Below are 21992 nucleotides of genomic sequence, written 5' to 3' on the forward strand. Positions count from 1 at the left end.
GCTTATAGTATCTGAGATATGGACTTGACCACCAAAACTTCACCTTGTTCACTGATCCATGAAATGAGGTCAAGGTCAAGTGAAAACTGTCTGACGGGCATGAGGACCTTGATAGGTATGCACATACCAAATATAGTTATCCTATTACTCATAATAAGAGAGAAATTAACATTACAAACAATCACAACTTTTTTTTCAAGTAGTCCCTGAACCATGAAAATGAGGTCAAGGACAATGGACATGTGACAGGCGAAAACTTCGTAACATAAGGCATCTATATACAAAGTATGAAGCATCCAGGTCTTCCACCTTCAAAAATATAAAGCTTTTAAGAAGTAAGCTAACGCAGCCGCAGCCGGATCACTATCCCTATGTCAAGCTTTCTGTGACAAAAGTCGCAGGCTCGACAAAAATGAAATTAGGTCAAGGCCATATGACTTATGACAGGTAAACATATACTTTATCACAATATCACAAATAAAATGCAGGGAGCAGCTTGATATGACAGAGGTTGAAACCTGAACAGTTGGGGCAAGTAATGACACAACACTCAAGCTTGATAAAGCTCTGAATTTGGATTGTGATTAAATATTTGACACAGCATAGCTTTCTCATGAAGAATGAACGGGGTCTAAGATCTTAAAAATTTGAAATTGGACATTAACCTATTATGGGCCAATATCCAAAATCTGAATACATGGTTAGATTTAGCATATCAAAGAACCCCAAGAATTAAATTTTTGATGAAATCAAACAAATTTACTTTTGGACCCTTTGGACCTCAATGTGGACCAATTTGATAACAGGGCTCAAAATCCAAAATCTAAATACATGGTTAGATTCAGCATATTAAAATACCCCATATATTCAATTTTTGTTGAAATCAAACAAAGTTTATTTTGGACCCCGATTTGGACCAACTTGAAAACTGAGCCAAAAATCAAAATCTAAATACATGTTTAGATTCAGAATATCAAAGAATCCCAAGAATTCCTTTTTTTTATTAAAATCAAACTAAGTTTTATTTTAAACCCTTTGAACCTTAATGTGGACCAATTTGAAAACCAGGATCAAAATCAAAAATCTAACTACATGGTTAGATTCAGCATATCAAAGAACCCCATTAAATCAATTGCTTTGATGAAATCAGACAAAGTTTAATTTTGGACCTCAATGTGGACCAATTTAAAGATGGGGTTCAAAATCCAAAATCTAAATAATGGTTAGAGTCAGCATATTAAAGAACCCCAAGAATTGAAGACTATGAATTAAACCCCCAAAATCAATCCCAACCTTCCTTTTTTGGTATGGAACCTTTTTGTACAATTTCAGAAAGATCCATAGACTTATACCGGGTACTGAAGTTACCAGAAAATCATTGTTTTTTGGCCCCTTTTTGACTCCTGATTCCTAAACAGTTTGGGCATAACCCCCAAATTCAATCTCAACCACCCTTTTGATAAAGAAGACTTTTTGGTTGAATAAACTGAATGTGATTTTTTTCCTTTGTAATACTGGTTTATATATATTGCAAGCATTACTGTCAAGTTTTGTCATAATCAGTTCAATAGTTTGAGAAAAATCTAGTATAATGTAAGACGACATCTACAGCGATTCGAGCAAAATTTCTTCGAAAAATCCAGATCAAGCCACATCATGATAGAATATAGTGTGGACCAATAAATGATCAAATATTTATCTCACTTGCCTACAAACAGTTGAATATGATACAAAAGATGACTCTAGGATGATAAATACCACTAATGGACCTCTTTGTCTTGGTCCATTTATACCTCTCATTTCTTCAAAATTTCAACTTTTTAGGCCAATAAATAAAAATTTGGGGGTAACTTTCACTCATTTATGAAAGAAATATGATAATAAATGAGTAATTGAAGTATTCAAGCTGAATGAACTATCCATATAAAAGTTTACTGACTCCATGGAGGTTTCAATTAGTCCTTACGTAAAACTTAGAAGGACATAAAAAGCTACCCTTTTAGTGAATAATTTGTTGTTACTGCTTCAAAAATAATTTCATTTGCTAATAACTATATATTCATTAAAGTATTACTTAGGAAAAGGTTTTCTATTATAGCAAAATATAAGAAATAAGGAGAAAAAGTCATAAAAAAGCTCCCACAAAACAATGAGTAAGGCTTGCTCTGTCTACTAATATTCATGGTAGAGTCCTATTTCAAGGCAATTTTCTCATAAAATGTGTTTTTGAGACTCAATCCACTCAGAATATTTCAGTTTTGTAATATTACACTTAAATAGCATGAAATTTTAACAAATGAGAGTACACACAATGCCAAAGGTGCATGTGCAGTTTCCCTTAATAGTGATAATACCACTGTTGATTTTCCCCTATGAGTCTTTGTTAAATTTGCACTTTTCAAAAAATTGTACATTTATCTTTGTTGCAAAATAAAGAAATACTTGGCATGAGTAAAGTTTTATCCTGTCCAGTACTATAGACAAAATTTCACATAACATTTCATTGCATATAAGAAAATAACCATCACTGGAAGTTAACCAATCAAATTTTCACCCCTTTTTTTCCTGCGTACAAGCTTTAGTAACCATGTAACCTCAAGTTTCCAAAATATTCTATAGAAACACCAAATAAAAAAATAATGGTGCTTTGAAACACCCAAGATATATGTTTATGACTCAGAAATTTTTTACTGCAATGAAATGTAGGATTAATTTCCTGCAACTGTCAAATTCAAGGGAATATTTTTTTCGACCCTTTTTCGTATGCAACCGGATGTGACGTACTATGATTTGGTGGTATTACACCTTGAGGTATGGAATCTTGGTGGCACAATATCATAGAGATCCAAAGTTATACTCAAGTTATTGTCTGGAAAACCAAATGCCTTCGGATGACAACAATGACGTCATACCATGATACGACCGATCTTTATCACAAAAATGTATAACATAGATCATGTGCTGTTCCTGAGAAATTCTAAAAAATTAACATGACCAATGCAGTATGAAGAAGAGGTCAAGGTCATAAGACATCATATTTTGAGATTTTCATGCTACAACACATTCACATAAAACATACTGGAGTGTGAACAAAGGCTAAAGTCAAGTCTCAAACACTGGCTGACAAGTTTTTATCATGAACAATGTCATCGAAAATTTGGTTTACCCTAATGATACTAGGGTTAATATACATATGTATTGCCATAAGTGAAATATGTCAAAAGACAAAAATAACAACACTCAAGAAGCCTATAGGCTATATCACTCATTTGACAAACAAATCAATACAACTGACATCATAACTACAGTAACACTATTATTTATGCATACTGTTCAAACATGTTCAGTGAAATGTGAAATCTAGGTCCCAACCCTAATTTGGCAAACAATTTTTTAAAGTTTACCTCAAAATGAAAATGTGTCTTTGAAGTTTAAAGTTTACAACTTCTTTGAAACTATCTTAAACCAAACTTTAATGATTTCCATTAAATATAACTTAACCAGTGAGCCATGAAATCTAGGTTAAACCCTGATTTGACACATACTTTTGAAAGTTCACATCAAAATGAACAAATGTATTAAGTTTCCAGTTTATGTGACCACAAATTCATGGTAAACTACCTTAAACCAAAAACTTTGACCTAACGTCCACCAAAACATTAACCTGATCAATGAACCCTGAAATTTTGGTCCAACCCTTATTTCGCATATATCTTTGAAAGTCCACATCATAATGGTAAACTACAGTAATCCTAAACTTTAATAATTAAATATAAATACGGGGAGAAATACCATGGACAGACCAGAAAGCTTTTTTCCCCACTACTAATTACATGGGATATAAAAATGTTTATTATGATCTTGCATTTTTCCTTTCATTTCTTTTAATAAGGATAACTTAGAAATAATATTCAAGTATATCCTCTGGTTAATTTATTTCTCAGCCAATAAGGAAGTAACAATGAAACAGACCATCCATTTTATCTATATTTCAACTGAGTTTGTTAAAATTGCCAAATAATTTCAGAGAACATGAAAATATAGATTATAGGTGTAACACACAGAGAATTGACAAAAACTAATGCAGTTATATAAAAATTACATTTCTTCTTTGTATATTGTCATGCAGAAACAAAAATTCACACGCAAATAAACCACATGCTTAGTCATACCCCTTTAATTCAAAGAATAATGACACATTATATGTCAAAATGACAAAATTAAATACTTTAAGTAAGTGTGATTCCTGCAGTCGAAACTTAACAACATATAAATTTAGTTTTATCAATGTTCCCCTGCATGTTCACTGTAAACATTGCAGGAATACATTGTTCAAACATTTTATAAAAACAATAAACTTTATGACCATTTGTCGTACATTATGAATGTTGTTATCAGAATGGACAACCAGGAAGCCAAAAATTTATAACTATCATCAATGACAATGGCAGTTGAAAAATGTGGTAAATAAATATGTCAAGGACCTTCTTAACATAGACCTTAATAAAATAAATTGTCATTGTTCAGTGAGAAAGGCTTATTATCAAATTGTCACATTTGTTATAAAAAATTATATAAAACTGTCAACACAGAGATATGTCTCGCCTTTTTGTTATTTTGATAGTAAAATGCAAATGTTGAAATCAAAATAGCAATACTTTTGCATGTAAGTTTGGCAAAATATACAAAGTCAAGGAATCATGACTGAAAGTACAGGGCCAAACAATCTCAATGGGAATGAGATATGCCAATGATAAAACAACTGCATACCAAATATCAATAACCTACCACTAGAGGATACCATAAACTGACCTAATTAAAAACTAATATTTGTAAATTAAGCAAAAGTTTCGAAGTCAATAGACCATAACTGAGGGAGTGGAGCCAAATAATCTCCATGTAAATGAGAGGTGTCAATGCTGATACAACTGCATACCAAATATCATTGACCTACCACTAGTGGTTCCCCATGAACTGACCTAATACACATGTGCAACAATTAAAATGTTTACCGTACTTTGCAATTTCCTTCAATCAAGACAATGTGTAAGATTATTTCTGAAAGCCATTATTTTATCAAACATTTGATGAATGTTGTCAGTAATGATAATGAACAAGTAAAAGAAAATGAACACCTTATTTTGCAATGTCCCACAAATCATTATAAAACAACATATGATCATTTTCAAGAATCTTCGTTTCTGGAAGCTTCAAATTCTTCATAAAATTATTTCCAGAAAACTAAAATCCATTAATTTAAGAAACAAAGAAAAGTATATTATATATCCAAGCAGAAAACATAACAAATTAATGTGTTTGAAATTTTAAAAAATGAACTTCTCCAACATTACAAAATATATTGACAAATAAACAAGGCAAATGTGAAAACTTCTACAATTTGGTTGAAGAAAAATTTAAATTTATCTTCTTAAACTAAAATTTATAATATTACTTTCTTTTTAATCTGTTCCATATTATTTATTAGATAAACTGTATATTGTGTGCTAATTGTGTACTAACAAGTGCTAACCTTATCACTGAAATGCTATATACTAACGTTAATGAGGCCGGTTGCTCAAACAAGGAAAATTTCACAGTAGTTTTCTTAAACAAAGAGGTAGGATGTTTCATTTTATATACTGACCACTCAATTCAAATCTATTTATATTTTTTTTCCAAAAACAATCTTTCTTTGGGGATTTCCTTTACTTCCAAATATAGTATCACTCCAAAATCTATGATATCATATCGGTATATGATTTCATAGATGATTAATTAGTTTATACAAACAATGGAAATCCCACTGTACACTGAATACCCATTGGTGGCCTTGGGAGGTTTTCTGCTCTTTGGTTGGGTTGTTGTCTTTTTGACACATTCCCTGTTTCCATTCTCTATTCTATATTATAGTATTTGATCTAATCTTGAAAACTTAACATTGAACAATGAACCATGACAACGAGGTCAAGGTCAGTTGAACCATTTCAGAAGGATATGTTCACCTCACAATTATTCTGCATGCCGAATACAGTTGAACTTTTACTTATAGATAACACAATAGACATAATCATGAAAACTTAATATTGACCATACACAATATAGATCTTCCCCTCAATTTATAAAAAATATTCTGTGGATTAATTTTTTCATTGATTCCAAGTTTTATGGATGGATGAAAAATTGAATTTTCATGGATACTTAATTATATGGTTTTTGAAGTTTGGTTCCAATTCCAACAAAATTTCTGGAGTTATCATCCAGAAACCCCTTTATGAACTAGTTTTGGTTTATCTAAAAACATGTGACATTGACCTTCAAGGCATCAAGGTCAGTTGAATGTTGCCAGGCAGACATGTACACCTTACAATCATTCTCTACTCAAAAAAAGTTGATCTCTTACTTATAGTATCTGAGAAACTATAGGGCTGTTAGTTTTCTCTGTTGTTTTGTTAACATTTTGTAATCTTGGTCTCTTTTATAGCCTTTATTTGGTATGTGTTATGCTTATTTTCAAAAGTCGTACATTGACCTTTAGTTGCTTACATTCCTTTGGTTCCTTTGTAATCATACCACAGCTCCTTATAGGTATTCTTATGTTGACCAACCGACCATGAAAGGAAGTCAAGGTCAGGTGAACCACTTCTGACAACATGCATACCTTTAATGATTTTATCTACCAAACATAGTTGTCCTCATAATAACTTAAAATATATGTCGCCTGGTTGTGCAGAATGTTTTTAAACAATGGAGATTGCTCTATCCTGAACATTTAAATATTTGAAAAATTACTAAGTTCCAAAGTCTGGAAAAATGAGAAAATATCCTCAAACAATCCCATAAAAGCAGGTGCACAACTTCAACATTTGTGCAATTTTAAACTGTAGGAGGAGTTGATTACTAAAAAATTGTACCCTCTTTCATAAATTTTGATAAAAAAAGACTATAAAGTTCAAGTCTGGAAAAATTAGAAAAAAAATCCATATGAGCAGGTGCACAACTTCAATATAAATGTAATCTTCCTGTAAAGTTTCAGGGATCTGGGATGAAAACTGTAGGAGGAGTTGAATAAACAAATAAGGTACCAACTTTCCAAACATACCCTACCAATTCGACCACCCAACATCACCATACTATAAGCAAAAATCACATGATATGGAAATCAAGTATTTTTTTTAAGGGGTCATTGAACCATTAAGATGAGGTAAAGATCAATGGACATATTTCGGCGAAAAAATTCTGCCTCTAAGGCATGGATTATCTGCAGGAACTCTTTTACATTCTGAAATATGTAGCTTTATACAAGAAGTGCCCCTCTCATCTTGTTATCTCTCATTTTGCAACATTCAATGAAGGTGGGACAAAAAGCATATATAACATAACTTGTCAAAAGTATGCCCATGTGAAGCCTTTTGGCATTGAAATAGTATTTGATTCAACATTTTGGCCTGCAAATATATTGTCTGCAAAACACATGTTATGTTCTGAAATGTTTCATTATACATAGAAGAAATAGTAGATTGTGGTTCAAGCATAGATATGCTATTAATTGGTCAACAAAACCATCCTCACAATATGCAGACATGTTAGATTTCCTAGCCTTATTCTTTCATTTTATTTAGCATTGTTTTTTTTATAAATATATACAGATGTAGCTTTTATGTAGCTTTTGCTCGCTTTTAACACCATAATGTGACTTTTAAATGAAAAACAGCAGCAAAAGTCATGTTCCTTTGCTTTCTGTTTTGCCATAAGTACTTGAAGTATCAGTACTTCAATTTTTTAAAATCCATGTGCAGCTAAGGCTTCAGATAAATGCCTTCTATTCTTCAATCAAAACAATCAGAACAAACTATCTTGATAGAAAATACGTTAGTATACTGAATATTGTTCACTCATCATGCCTAGTCCCTAAGGAACAGACGTAATTACACCTTTTACTACTGGAACTTGAAAAATTCAAGGTTGTGTGACTATTCCTCATTGACTTCTCATCATTAAAAACATGCATGTTCCGTGTTGAAGGCCGTACTTTGACCTATAATGGTTTACTTTTATAAATTGTAACTTGGATGGCGAGTTGTCTCATTGGCACTCATACCACATCTTCCTATATCTATAGACTGTTTGTTTAAAATTAGGCGAAAGTGCATTAGATTTACAGATATTTACCATTGTTAAGGATGTCACCAGAAAAGTAAAACTAAACTTTTCCTTCCACAGATACAAATGTAAAGGCAAAAACTTATGATTCATTATCAGTCATGTGATATTATTTTTCGTGAATACGAAGGGTAAGTAATATTTGTTCACGACAAATATTCATTTTTCAGGTACTTTGAAAAAACCATGAAATCATGCATATTCAAAACTAAAACCTTTTCTTAAAATGTTAATCCAAAATATTATAAAGAATTCTTACCTGCTACTTTTTCTCTCAGCTCTATCAATGAGTACATCTGATACATTTGACGGTGGTTGTGACAGGCTCACATCTCCTCCACAGCTCTGCATTGATTGGTTGAATACTGACGAGTCTCCAGCACTCTGATCTGGTGACAGTATGGACTCCAGTTCAGCAGGATAAGGTTGCATTAGTTCATCATAAATACTACCCAACATCTGGGGTAAGTTGTGAATAAAACTAAAAATTCAAACTGTATTTTAATGTATTCCAATGAAACATTGGTTAAACAAAACACCATTTCACTACAACCAAATTATTACTTTTTAAAAACAGTGATTTTTATAAATACAGTCGACTCCACTTAATTGCATACCGCTTAATAGCATAATTCGGTTAATTGCATTGTTTTCTCCTGCACAAAACCATTTCCCATTCATCTAATGTTAAATTGTCCGGTTATATGCATAGCTCTACAAGTGGCCTTTCGGTTTATTGCATAGAAAATTATCGCCATCTAGATATGCTTAGTTAAATCTATCGAAATTTTTGACCAGAAACGGCAAGTTGGTGAGTATATTTTTCTTGAATGCATCATTATTTTCATTATTATTTCATATTTACTTTTGTGTTATTCAAATAAAGTTTTAAAACAGTTTCTTTCGTGTTTATATGATTGAATTTGATTTAAAAATAAACCTCGATATCTACACAGGTAAAGTTTCCCATGTTCTATTTTAAGCCTCGAGGTCATAAAAATGTCAAACAGGTAATTGTTGTAAAAACACTGATCATTCTATCTAAAAAGGTGTAAATAATTGATTGGATTTCAAACACTGTCAATAGATTACATTTGGGGTGAAATTCAAAAACAATAACGCCTGCTAATTATCGATCATTATCTTATCCCATGTGAACTCCCGTAATTGGGCTTGGGGTGATCTGCATTTATGTTAAATATTACAGGGCATTTTTATATGGTTCAAGAATTTTATACATCAATCATTTAATTTTAATATATTTTGAAAAGAGCATTTATTTCTAATTATTATATTTTCTCACTTTCAACACTCGTGTCCAGCAAATAACCCGTACAGGGCCCCTTTACTGCTTTGCATATACGAAACTATCGAAGTCAAATAAACAGTGTTACTTCACTCTGCAAGCTGTAAATATTGTATATCAAAGGCAGTTTAGTACACATCTATTGTTAAAATGATTATAAACTGTGTAGTTTTGTTAAATAGTTTATTTTAATCAAAGCGTAACAATGTACATTGAACATATGGGTCATAGAAACAAATCTATTTTTAGAACAAATTTATTTTCGTATCCCAGGTAAACTGGTAAAGGAAACGTCGGTACGCAAATAAACTAAAACAAAATGTGTTTATAATCTTTATTGAAATAATACAAAATAAAATAACATGTATGACACTAGACATATAACTTTTATTAGAATAAATCAACATTCAATATGTTGTAATTGGATTATAGACGTTCATCTTTCTTCAGGGATTTCCTTTACTGATCTGTTCTATCGATGTTGTTTGACTCCGTAATTTGGCATTTCGGATATAAGCATACTCCGCTTTATTGCATAATTTTGTCTGACAAATAGGCTATGCAAATAACCGGAATGTACTGTATAATCTTACTGTTAATAGACGTCAAGACTATTGGTCAAAATTATTTAAAGGAAGTTAAACCCATTTATCATAAATACAAGCTAGCTCTTGTTTTCATAGCCTTTAATTTCAATTAATCAGGTTATTTGCAAACAAATCTTATATTTCAAACTTGTTACCTGCTATATGGTTCGGGTATGTATTCATTGTTTAAGACTGTAACATAACCTCTTAATGTCTATAAACCCTACTGTGATAGCAGTCTTAGTATTTCAATTACAGAATTCAGTATGGTAATTGCAATTTTTTCATTGAAAAAAATTCATTAATGTTCTTTAAATAAATAAAAGAGTACAACAGTTAACATGCAGAAGTACTTATAGGGAAGATTTCAAATTAAAACGGAAAGACACGATTTTAATAAAACTTGTCATTTGTAATTGACTTTCTGTCTCCTTGATAATTACCTCCATTCAATATTTTAATTTCAGAGCTCTGAACAAAACTTTTACCTGAAAATATTACTTACTTTTCCACCAAACAATTTTTCATGAACTCTGACAGCAATTTTGGTTCTGTTATAAAACTGATGGTTCTTAGTAAGGTTACTATCTACAAAATAAACAGACAAATGGCACTGAATACTTTAATGGATTAAACTTTTCTATTCAGTTTTCAGAGCAGGGGTATAATAAAATAAACAAATAAGACATGTGTAAGAGGTCAATGTCATTTTCTCTTGGGGATAATAGGTAGCCATTGGATACATATGTTTCAGTATTCTTGGAAAAGTAACTAGAACTTCAAAAGACAAGGTTCTCACTGGTATATTTTTTGGATGAGTTTTGAGTTATTGAAGTGATGACTCCAAGCTTATTCTGATGAGTCCATAGTATAGGAGCTCATATATATATAGTTCTGATCTGAAACATTTTTATTCTGCTAATTGGGCTTTCTCAAAAAAATGATTTTTTCAAACACTGGATTAGTCAGGTTAATAGCATATAATATATAATATACTATACAAATCCTTGATAATATACAAACAAATCCACAACCCACATATTGTTGACATATCATGCTGTCGATGAATAAGTAATACCAAAATTTGGCATAGTGAAACTACTGTGGATTCATATTTATTCGTGGGGTATCAATTTTCATTGATTTTGTGGTTACAGGTGAACAACGAATTTAAATGTTCAACAAAAAACAAATTTTCGGTAGACTTGTACAGTACGGTGACCTTTAGTTGTTAATCTCTGTTTCATTTGGTCTATTGTGGAGAGTTGTCTCATTGGTAATCATACCACATCTTCTTTTTATATTGTATGCAGACCTTGGCAAAACCACAAAATCAAATATCCACGAAAATACAAAGTTTCTTCAATCCACGAAAATTGGTACCAACGAAAATAAATGAATCCACAGTATTGTAGCATACAACACAATAAATATTGTGGAGCACAAATACACATGGTGACATTCATTTTCTGTGTAAACTATAGATTTCCCAATGACAAACTTTAGTAATAGTTGGACAGACAGACTAAAAGGTAGACCAAAATTTATGAATCCATACTCAAAAGTAACTTTTTTGTAAGTTTTATTTGCAGTTTGTAATGTTCATGCCCTATTAAATTTGAATGTCTTTTTTCTAAAACTCTTAAATGACCATGACGTTTGATCTAAACTCTTGCAAAAATATTCATGTAGTTAATGAACTCGAAAGCTTTATGACACACAAAGATTTTTCTAATTTATAATGAACACACAATATACCTCATCTACTTTATCTTCTAAGACAGATGCATTCTGATCTCCTCCATGTATCATCGACTGAACTTCTAATCTTAGGACTATCTGTAGTTGATATCTATACATAAACAAAAGGTAAATATAATACTTACTATTTGATGTTCCACATTTCACAAAGTTGTCAATTTCATTAACACCTGTTAGCATATTTTGAGCTGTTAAAGGTTATGACCCTTAAATTCATCCAATCATCTTCTGAGATCACCGCCAACCACACGTTGATTAAATTTTTTTATACAATGAGTGCAGAAAGGTATAAATTGTCAAAGAATTAGAGAAATAAGTTTTTTTTACACTGGTGCAATATGATATATTATCGCACATTAACTTTTGCTTATGTTCTGTATGCTATGTGTTGTTGCTATACAATAATATAGGGTTATTGCATGAATATTAATGATTTTTATATTGCATTAGCTTGCGAGTGCAATATGTATTCTCGAGGGGGAAAATTCACTTATATTCATGCAATAAACCTTTGACTGTAGAGCAAAGCTCAAAAATCTGCTAAAAACATATTTTTATCACTGTCATGACTGATGACATCAATAATTTGAAGCTATATTTGCATGCTAACTTTTCGTTATGTTCTGAGGGAAACATTAAGTTGCTATACAATAAATTCTGTTATTATACTAATGTTGGATAGCAGTGTTAAGCTATATATTCTGTTTTTATACTAAAATAATTTAATAAAAAAAAGTGGCAAAGTCCACTGAATCTATTGTATTTCTTCTTGTACTTCATCCTTGGCTATTTTTCTCTCGTCTTAGATATACATGAATAATTAACCACTGGTGTAAAGCAAACAACATTAATCCTCCTGATATTTTAAAGATACATGTAGTCTATAATAGGAGGGATACATAAACTTCTCCTAGCTTGAGTCATATTTATATGAAGTAAACATTGTTACAGATTGTACATACATCCAACTAACACCAATACACATTACTGAAATATTCCTCATTAAATTCTTACTCCCTAATCTTCATCTGTTTGTCATCTTCATTTTGATGTTTTTCACGTAAACTTTCTGGGGATAAGATTATTCCAGATTTTAACAACTGCTCGCAAGACTCCTGAAAATAATCAGTTTATATACATATAGATCATAAAATAAAAATTTTTAACATCGAACCATTATCACTACATTGCATGAAGTCCATCTTTCAAGGAATAAAGCCCTGTATAAAAGCTATTCCAACATTAATCTTTAACAAAGACACCGGCTAAAAATTCAAAAAAAAAATCTCAAGTCACAATAAGAGGACCTACAAGACAACAGAAATGTCATCTTGAGAACTTTTGTTGGAATTAATTCTTGTATTGCTTGTAGTATCTGTGAAAGAGACTTAATTACAAATATTTAACATTAACCAATAAACCATGAAATTGAGGTCAAGGTCAGATCAACCCTGCCAGACAGACATGTTCACTTATTAATCATTCCATAAACCAATTATAATTCACCTATTGCTGATAGTATCTGTGCTACATGCAACATGAAAACTTGACATTGACAGAATTATTATTAAAATGAAGATGTGAGGGATTACAATAATGCTGTTTATGTGATAAATTCCCAGCATCTGTATCTACTTGTTAGTTTAAGGAGCCTTTTGCATGAACAATTCTAAGGTTTTATTTCCTTGCCTTGTGATCTTAATGACAAATATGCTAAACTTTTGTTGTTTTGATAAAACAAATCCATCTTAATACCACTTTTATAAAAGCATGTGAAATACCTGTGGGTTGTCTTTTCCTGATTCTCTCATATAATATAAAGTTATCGTAACTAATGGCTGTACTGCTGCATATGATGAACAACTATCTTCATTCACATTTCTATCATACATTGTGCACAAATATTGTTTAAGCTCATTTTCATCTTTAAAATCTACAAGTAGAAATGTTTCTATATAGATTTCGTTTGTCCAGTGAATTGACATGCAGAAGGTTAGACATTCTTGTGTTTGAACCCTAGGGTTCAAACTTTATAACATATAGAACTGCTGAATTTATCACATATCTATAATTAGTTTCCATAAAGCAAGTTTTAAGTTGATTTCAGTTAAATGATAACAAATCATTTAAAATTCCAAAAAGATGAAAAAATATAACTTAGAAGTTTAAATTAATTAAAGAAAGAACTTTTTTCCATAATCAATACATAATTTCTGTAACATTTGGATAAAAATGCTTCATACATTCTTTATGTGCCTGTCCCTATCCAGGAGTATTCCAGTGGTTGTGGTTAGTTGCTGTTTTGTCATAATTGTTTTTTTTTTTTGTTTCAGTTTAAATCAGGCCGTTCTCTTTGAATTTTTTCATACTGTAAATTCAGAAATTATTGCGATGTTTTTATTATTGCGAAAAATGCGACAGGGTTATAATCGCAATAATTTAAACTTGCATTTTGAAATTTTTCATATGAATTAAACAGGATTTTTCTCAATATCGCAAAAATTAAAATTGCATTTTAGTCTAAAATGACAAAATCGCAATAATAAATACACGCAATAATTTCTGAATTTACAGTATTTGGTCACCCCAGGACCTTTTAAGGTTTGGGTTTAGCTCATTGTTGAAGGTAGAACTGTGACCTGTAAGGGTTCACATCCTTGTCCTTTGGTTGATCGTAGTCTCATATGCAATTAAACCATATCTACTTTTTTCTACATTTGTGTCAGGTTACATAGTCTAATGTTTACATATAATGCTTACCAACATTAGTGGGTGTGTCAACAACTGGTTTACTTTTAACTGTTACCCCTTCTGTTTGTTTATTGGGTTCCTCTACTTTTTCTTTAACTGCCTGTTTACTGCGTGTAAGAATCATCTGTCCTCGTGATGGTACAGAATCCTTCCTTTTATCATCTTTCAATAGAATATCATCGGAGTGCATATTGGTTTTATCTACAAAAATTATTGATTGAAATACATTAATCAAACAAAAATTAAACTGTCATGTCCACTGATTGCTGTTCTAATTGTTTGTTTGTTGGACTTATATTTTCAAAAATTTAAACACGTATTTGTCAGGAAAAAAACCCAAACCTTTTCTTCTAGTAAATAATTCTACCATGGTAATCAATCATTTCTTAAATCAACTCAATATCATGAGATATCCAAAGCTAGCATCAAGATGTTACCAAATGGATATGAACAATGGAGGATAGTAAAGTATGGCTCAATCTACCCCCTTTTGTGTAGCATTGAAACCTTACTTATATTTGGATAGTTTTACTAGTTATAATAATTTACATCATGCTATCAATTATTGATGAAATGTTTCTTTTTATGTTTTATTTTCAATAACACAAGATAACTAGTTAAGCAAGTATAAATTTCTACTGATGATTAATAATGTTATTGTCCTTTATGATAAATGTAATCCTTTGAATGTCACATGAACTGAAGCAACAATAACAGACATTAACAAAGCTTCGCTTGCTAGGATCTGACAACACTCCGTTTTACTTTCTGTTCAGCCCATGAAAATTTTTTGAAGGTGTGTATTAATCCGTCAAAACCAGAGAAAAAAACAGAAAGTAGAATAGAGCATTATCAGATCCTTGACACATGATCTGTATTTAATCAGATTGAATCTGAATAGACCAGGTTTTTTTCCTTGTAGGTCTGACCTGGTTGACATCTACATGCTAGATCACGGACTGCACATTTTTACTTATTTTACAACAGGTGGTATAAGAGTGAATAGTTTTTAATCACCATTGTCTTGTGTGACATCAAGTCCTTGGCGTTGTGGTGTATGATCAATAAGTTTTGGTGGACGACTTTCTATATGGTACATTTTCTGTAACTGTCTCAATGTCTTAACTTCACTGTCAGATAGAAACTCTAACTGGGAAATTCTGAAATGTTTAATAAATTCAATTATTGCTCTTTTTTTAAGATATTCAAGGTACAAAATTCATTTTATCCTTTCTGAATAGGAATCACCACAAAATAAATTTTAAGCAAATGGTGCAGCTATAACTGAACTAACATTTATATATTGTAATAATAATAATAATAAAAGATTTCTTAAAACAGATGAGTTTTTGGCTTATGAATAAGATTAGCTGGAGTAGCACTTCTCAAAGAGTAAGGATTATTATCTGATATCTAGTTACATTGCTGCTTCCTTCCACACACATGTATATGCAGTAAGTATTTGTGGTATTTAATTCTACTTTTATCCACACAAGAACTTTAGTTCAGGGAGTAAACAGGGATAAAGGATCTGCATCTAAAATTAATCTTATCAATTTTTTTATTTAAAGTTTTTTTTTTATATTGGTTCGTTTTTACTTTCTACCCAAACAATACAGCAGTAGTTGATTAGGGGCAGAATTACCCATTGTATTATGTTATCCTAGCACTCATTTCTAGAAAAAAAAAATTCTTAAAAAGAAGGTATATTCCGGATGATACATTAGCACAGACTTGGTCAATTCAATTTCTCCAATTAAGTGTGTTGAGAATTCTATAAAAATTACTGATTTTCACACAAAGAATTGTGTGTGGTTGATAAGTCTAAATTGAGATTTTTTGCTTTTTTCCAGTAACCAAACATTACAGTATTGATGAATGCACCAAATTTCCTGGATAATTGAAAATGAAAATGAAGTCAGGGTATTATTAGAACAAGTGGCTGATTGGAGAAAAAAACAGCATTCATTTCAATTAACAAATGGTAAAATATCTGATATCATATAATACAGGTTTTTGAATAGTTAATGGTACAATAGCCCCAGATTTTTATTGCAGGGGAGAATAAAAATTACCTTTCATTAAGTTTATCAATTAAGGTGATAAATGGTGCCTGACAACCTGGAAGATGGGTTTTATCTACACATCTTGGATTAAATACTCCTCCAATGGAACTTTTCTTTTCATCTGTAAAAGAAGAAAACTATTGTGAATAACATATCTTAGAGTATCTACACATCTTGGATTAAACACTCCTCCAATACAACTTTTCTCTTTATCTGTAAAAGAGGAAAACTATTGTGAATAACATACATGTACATCAGAGAGTATCTAAACATTTTGCCATCTCATATTATCTTGTTTTTTATTTCATGTGTACATTTGAAAAAGTTTTTCCAACAGTCATTGATTATTGGATGTTTATAATATGTTATCAATTTCATACTAAAAGAGGAAAAACATGTACCAAAGGGACGGTCAAAACTCACAAGTCAAAGAAAACAGAACCTGATCAATTAAAATAATGAAGCTGTTACAGACTTGCATAGAGTGTTGACTTTCAATTAAAGAACTCGTCATTTTTGACAATTATCTTATCAATTTGTAAGATTTGATGTCCATGCAAAAGTATGATGGCTTTACTATCACACTACATAAGATAAGTAAGATGTTTCAGAAATAGTCATAAAACTTTCAATATTAATTCCGCCACGCCTGTCCATGATCGTGACAGATGTTTAAGAAACTTGTTTTTAATCACTACAATAGCAGATCAATTTATATCATTAATTGTTGAATGTCATAAAAACTGTTAATATCAGGAACAACAGGGAAATATAATATGACATCAAGCTTTACAAAAATCACTATGTACATGTATTAAGTTGTACTTCAGCATGACCTTCAAACTTAAGAGTCTTCCAAGTTCTATATATTTACCAGTGTTTTTTTCTTGTTTGAAATTTGGTATTTTACTGCTACATAACTTTGACATTAATCCCTGCCAGTCTTTTACATTGGTTTTGGCTGGTTTCTCAATATCCTCGGCTGCAAAGGGTTTGTCTTTCTTTTTAACCAGCTGTTTTTCAACCTCTAAAATGACCTCTGTTGACACTGGGGTCAAGGTTGCTGATACAGATGTTAATGGTTTCAGGAGGAAAAACTTTGATAAATCTTTTGCCAACAACACCTGTTTATAGAATATAATTAAATCTACTTAATTGTACAGAGTTATATAAGAAATCTCCTACCTGGTTTCAATAAAGTTCAAAACAAATAAAGTAAATTATTTTTCACACAGATACTTTCATATTTTCGTATTAAGCCCCTTCTAAGTGACTTCAAGGGGTTTCATTTTTGTGATGTTCTCATTTGTGTGATAATCTCATTTTTATGATGTATTCAAATAAAAGAAGATCAAAGTTTGACATTCACAATGATTTATATTTGTGTCTATTAATCACTCATAAAAAAAAGTTGGTTTAAAAGTAATGGGAGTACAGAAAGCAATGGTTTCACAAACAAGCAATAAAAGTTCCTTTCTAATCAACATCAGTGTTCTCCCCACGATCTTTTTTATAGCACTGTGGTCAGTGCATAACCTAAGACTGGTTCACCATTCCCATTTCCACGTATGTAACATTTGTAATGCTATGCTGGTATATCAAAATATATTGACAAAGAACTGTATTTTTATACAAGCGTTAGGTAAAGTAAACAATCTTGGACAAATCAAACAGGTAATCATGTGATTGAAATTGTACAGGTAGCACAAGAATTTTGAAAAATGAAAAATGAATAGCCCAGTTACATGTATATGATTGGACAACACTGTGGTCTGTCCAGTACCCGTCGCTAAAACGGCCCATGGAGAGTACTGAACATAATACCTAGTACCGAAATAGGATATCGATGGTTACTTCGGTTTCAAAATCACAAGTCATGAAAATTCCATCCATCAACTTCTGTATGGAAAATTCTGTTAAATACAACCATAATCATGTATAATAAATCTTGCTTTTTATGTCTATAACATTTCAGCATATGAAAAAATATTTGTGACAGTTCAAAATTAATTTACAAATATGATTTTGCTTCACTTTTAATGAGATGTATTATATATCATAACCATTTGCTCACAAAGTTTATTCAATCAATAAGGTGTATTGTAGTGCTTATAAACAAAATGTGATGAAAATCAAGCTTACATTTAAATAAACAAACATATAACAGTGCACTTACAAGGTCAAATTTTCCATCTAAGAGCTGAGATATTATATTCTGAAACATGGAAGATCTTTGAGATTTACAGGAATCAGTACTGGTTCCCACACAGATAAACAATTCCTCGTTGTGAGAACAAAGTGATGAAGAATGATGTAAAGTACAATACACTTCTAATACTGTCAAATTCTGTAGTAAATCTAGTTTGTTATACTGTACTGTAATCTCTCCATCAACACTTGGTAGATTTAATGCTACACAACTCTCAGTCCCATCACTAGGTCTACTTATATTATCTCTACAATAAAATCGTAAAGGATTTAATAAATTTCTTCATTGGACTTGTTGGAAACATTTCGTCTAGTCAATCACACAGGACAAGTGCCCATCACAAATAAATTCGCTTGTGTTGCTGTCAGTGGCTTTCTATCTTATTTAATTTTATAATGATGTTAAAATTTATTGCTATGTGTTTCTTTATTCTACATTGGCTAGAGGTATAGGGGGAGAGTTGAGATCTCACAAAACATGTTTAACCCCGCCGCATTTTTGCGCCTGTCCCAAGTCAGGAGCCTCTGGCCTTTGTTAGTCTTGTATGTTTTTTTAATTTTAGTTCATTTATATGTTTGTGAGTTTAGTGTGACGTCCATTTTCACTGAACTAGTACACAATTTTATTTAGGGGCCAGGTGAGGACCACCTCCGGGTGCGGTGGCCATTGGTGGCCTTCGGCTGTTGTCTGCTATTTGGTCGGGTTGTAATCTCTTTGACATATTCCCCATTTCCATTCTCAATTTTATTTCCTGTACTTATTCATACTAATAGTTGAAAAAAATAACAAATTACCTCCCTTTGACAGAAGGTCCATGTATTTGTAAATTAGAGCAATGAATTATTTCTGAGTTTTAATAAGGGGAGACAATTTGAAAAATATTATAACCATCCACTGTATCAAAAAAAAATCTACAGTATTGAAAACTGTACAAATAGAAAAGAAATTGCACACAATTGAATATTTATTTTGATCTTTCATGATTTTCCCTCTCTCTCCTTTACATAAATATTCACTCTACTTTCATTATATAAATAGAAGAGATGTGGTAGGATTACCAATGAGACAACTATCCACTCAAGACTAAAGGACAATGATGTTACAAAGATATCTATTTCATTGTAATTTTACTTTACTCAAAAATGTATTCCAAATCAAATTGTTTTGTTCATTGTTAAATAACAGTGTCAAAATAACTACCTGGTAACATGCCATAAAAACTCATAATTATATTCCATAATATCAAAATTTTGTATAGAACCATTAATACCATTTAAAAGATAAAATTACAAACCTTCTAAGAGTTTTCTGTAAAACCTGTATATCAAGCTGGCACAATTGTAAATCTGTAAATAAAATGTATGTATACTTCTTCAATTAAGAATTAAACTGAGCCTGTTTATAGCTTCAATAGCAGGTAAAGGTATTCAAACTACAGGCTCTAAGGACACTGCGTTGCTCACCTAGGTCTATGCACATATTCATCAATTGACTCTTTCCAACATTGTAGACTAGAATATTATTCATGACTAAAATCTCTTTTTGTTGAACTCGTATTGCTGATATTTTTTCTGTTTACAGTTTCTCTCTATCTTCTATAGTTTTTGCCCAAAACACAATAAAGTTGAAAATAGTCATTAAAGGGCAATAACTCCTATAAGAAGACAACTGACAAATTCTTCTACATGTATGCTGACTTAGTTACAGATCTTGTCTTACTGATCATTTTTGCTTTTTAAAGTTTCTATCTATCTATTACTGCTTTCAAAATAATAGACAAAAATGCAAAAAAATGGTAAAAATTGTCATTTAAGTGCATTAATTCATATAATATTATTTTTATAACATTATTAAAAGTATGTATGAAATTAGCAAATCATGTGTCAAAATTCAAAATCAAGTAAGTGATTTTTTCCCATTAGATATTGGAGTCAAACAAGGTGACAACCTCAGTCCGAATTTATTCAAGATATTCATAAATGATTTGCCCAGATATTTGTCAGATACTAGAGACCCAGTTAATGTCAATGACAAAGATCTACATTGTTTAATGTATGCTGATGATATTGTTTTATTATCTACATCAGCTGAAGGACTACGAGAAAAGCTGAGAATGCTTGATAAATTTTGCAAAGATTGGTGTCTCAATGTGAATACTAATAAGACAAAGGTGCTGATTTTCAACAAGGCAGGCAGACATGTAAAACAGATATTCACATTTCAGAATATAAATCTGGAATGTGTTTCAAAATACAAATACCTAGGTTTATATTTAAGCTCATCTGGTTCATTCAGTTATGCTCAAAATGAACTATACAAAAAATCCCTGAAAGCTCATTTCAAATTAAGGAAAGATCTTTTATCACTTAATCCTGATGTAAAAACAAGTATTCATGTTTTTGACCACACTGTAAAACCTATTTTATTATATGGTAGCGAAATATGGGGGATGTTTAATTCTCTTTCCTCTAAATGTAAGAAGGAAGATATATCTTTTGAAAAATTATATTCAGGTTTACCCTGTGAGAAACTTCATATAAAATTTTGTAAATTTATACTTGGGGTACACAAGAAAACAACAAATGCTGCAGTGTTATCTGAACTTGGAAGATTTCCAATATATTTTAATATTATAAAAGGAATGTTATTGTACTGGTATAGATTAGAGAATTTAGGTAATAATTTTCCTCTATTAAAAGAGGCATATACACAATCAAAGACACTACATCACATGAATATAACATCATGGTATGGTTCAATAAATGTTGTTTTTAAAATACTTGGTATTGACTATACAAATGCCATAAATGCTCCATTTTGTGAATCCTTATACAAATTTAAGAAATATATACAAACCAAGCTATCAATATTGTTTATTAGCTGTTGGAAAAAACAAATAGATAAATTTTCAGACAGTAAACTGAAAACCTACCTTTTATATAAAACAAATTTTGGTTTTGAAAAATATCTAACATTGATCAAGAATTTTGAACTTAGAAGAAGTTTTACTAAATTACGTGTATCTTCTCATAGATTACAAATAGAATTAGGTAGATATCAGGGTATTCCCCGAATTAACAGAATATGTAATAAATGTTCTTCCAATACTGTCGAAGATGAGGCTCATTTTCTATTTGATTGTAACAAATTTG

The 21992-nt window shown here is 31.0% G+C and overlaps 2 protein-coding genes across 4 annotated transcripts in view; one reads left to right on the plus strand and one right to left on the minus strand.

Moving 5' to 3' along the window:
• Nucleotides 1-21992, plus strand: part of LOC127733848 (uncharacterized) — a 282424-nt gene that overhangs the window by 70722 nt on the left and 189710 nt on the right. The window lies entirely within an intron of this gene.
• Nucleotides 1-21992, minus strand: part of LOC127733835 (uncharacterized) — a 48391-nt gene that overhangs the window by 14443 nt on the left and 11956 nt on the right. The window contains exons 3-13 of the mRNA XM_052243232.1: nt 20135-20186; nt 18808-19087; nt 17506-17755; nt 16641-16752; nt 15583-15725; nt 14575-14766; nt 13596-13747; nt 12829-12929; nt 11812-11905; nt 10559-10641; nt 8420-8641 (exon numbers count right to left, since the gene is read on the minus strand). Coding sequence (XP_052099192.1) covers nt 8420-8641; nt 10559-10641; nt 11812-11905; nt 12829-12929; nt 13596-13747; nt 14575-14766; nt 15583-15725; nt 16641-16752; nt 17506-17755; nt 18808-19087; nt 20135-20186 — 1681 coding nt within the window. The remainder of the gene's footprint in view (nt 1-8419; nt 8642-10558; nt 10642-11811; nt 11906-12828; nt 12930-13595; nt 13748-14574; nt 14767-15582; nt 15726-16640; nt 16753-17505; nt 17756-18807; nt 19088-20134; nt 20187-21992) is intronic.

The sequence above is a fragment of the Mytilus californianus genome, unplaced genomic scaffold, assembly GCF_021869535.1.
Source record: "Mytilus californianus isolate M0D057914Y unplaced genomic scaffold, xbMytCali1.0.p SCAF_3, whole genome shotgun sequence".
Taxonomy (NCBI): Eukaryota; Metazoa; Mollusca; class Bivalvia; order Mytilida; family Mytilidae; genus Mytilus; species Mytilus californianus.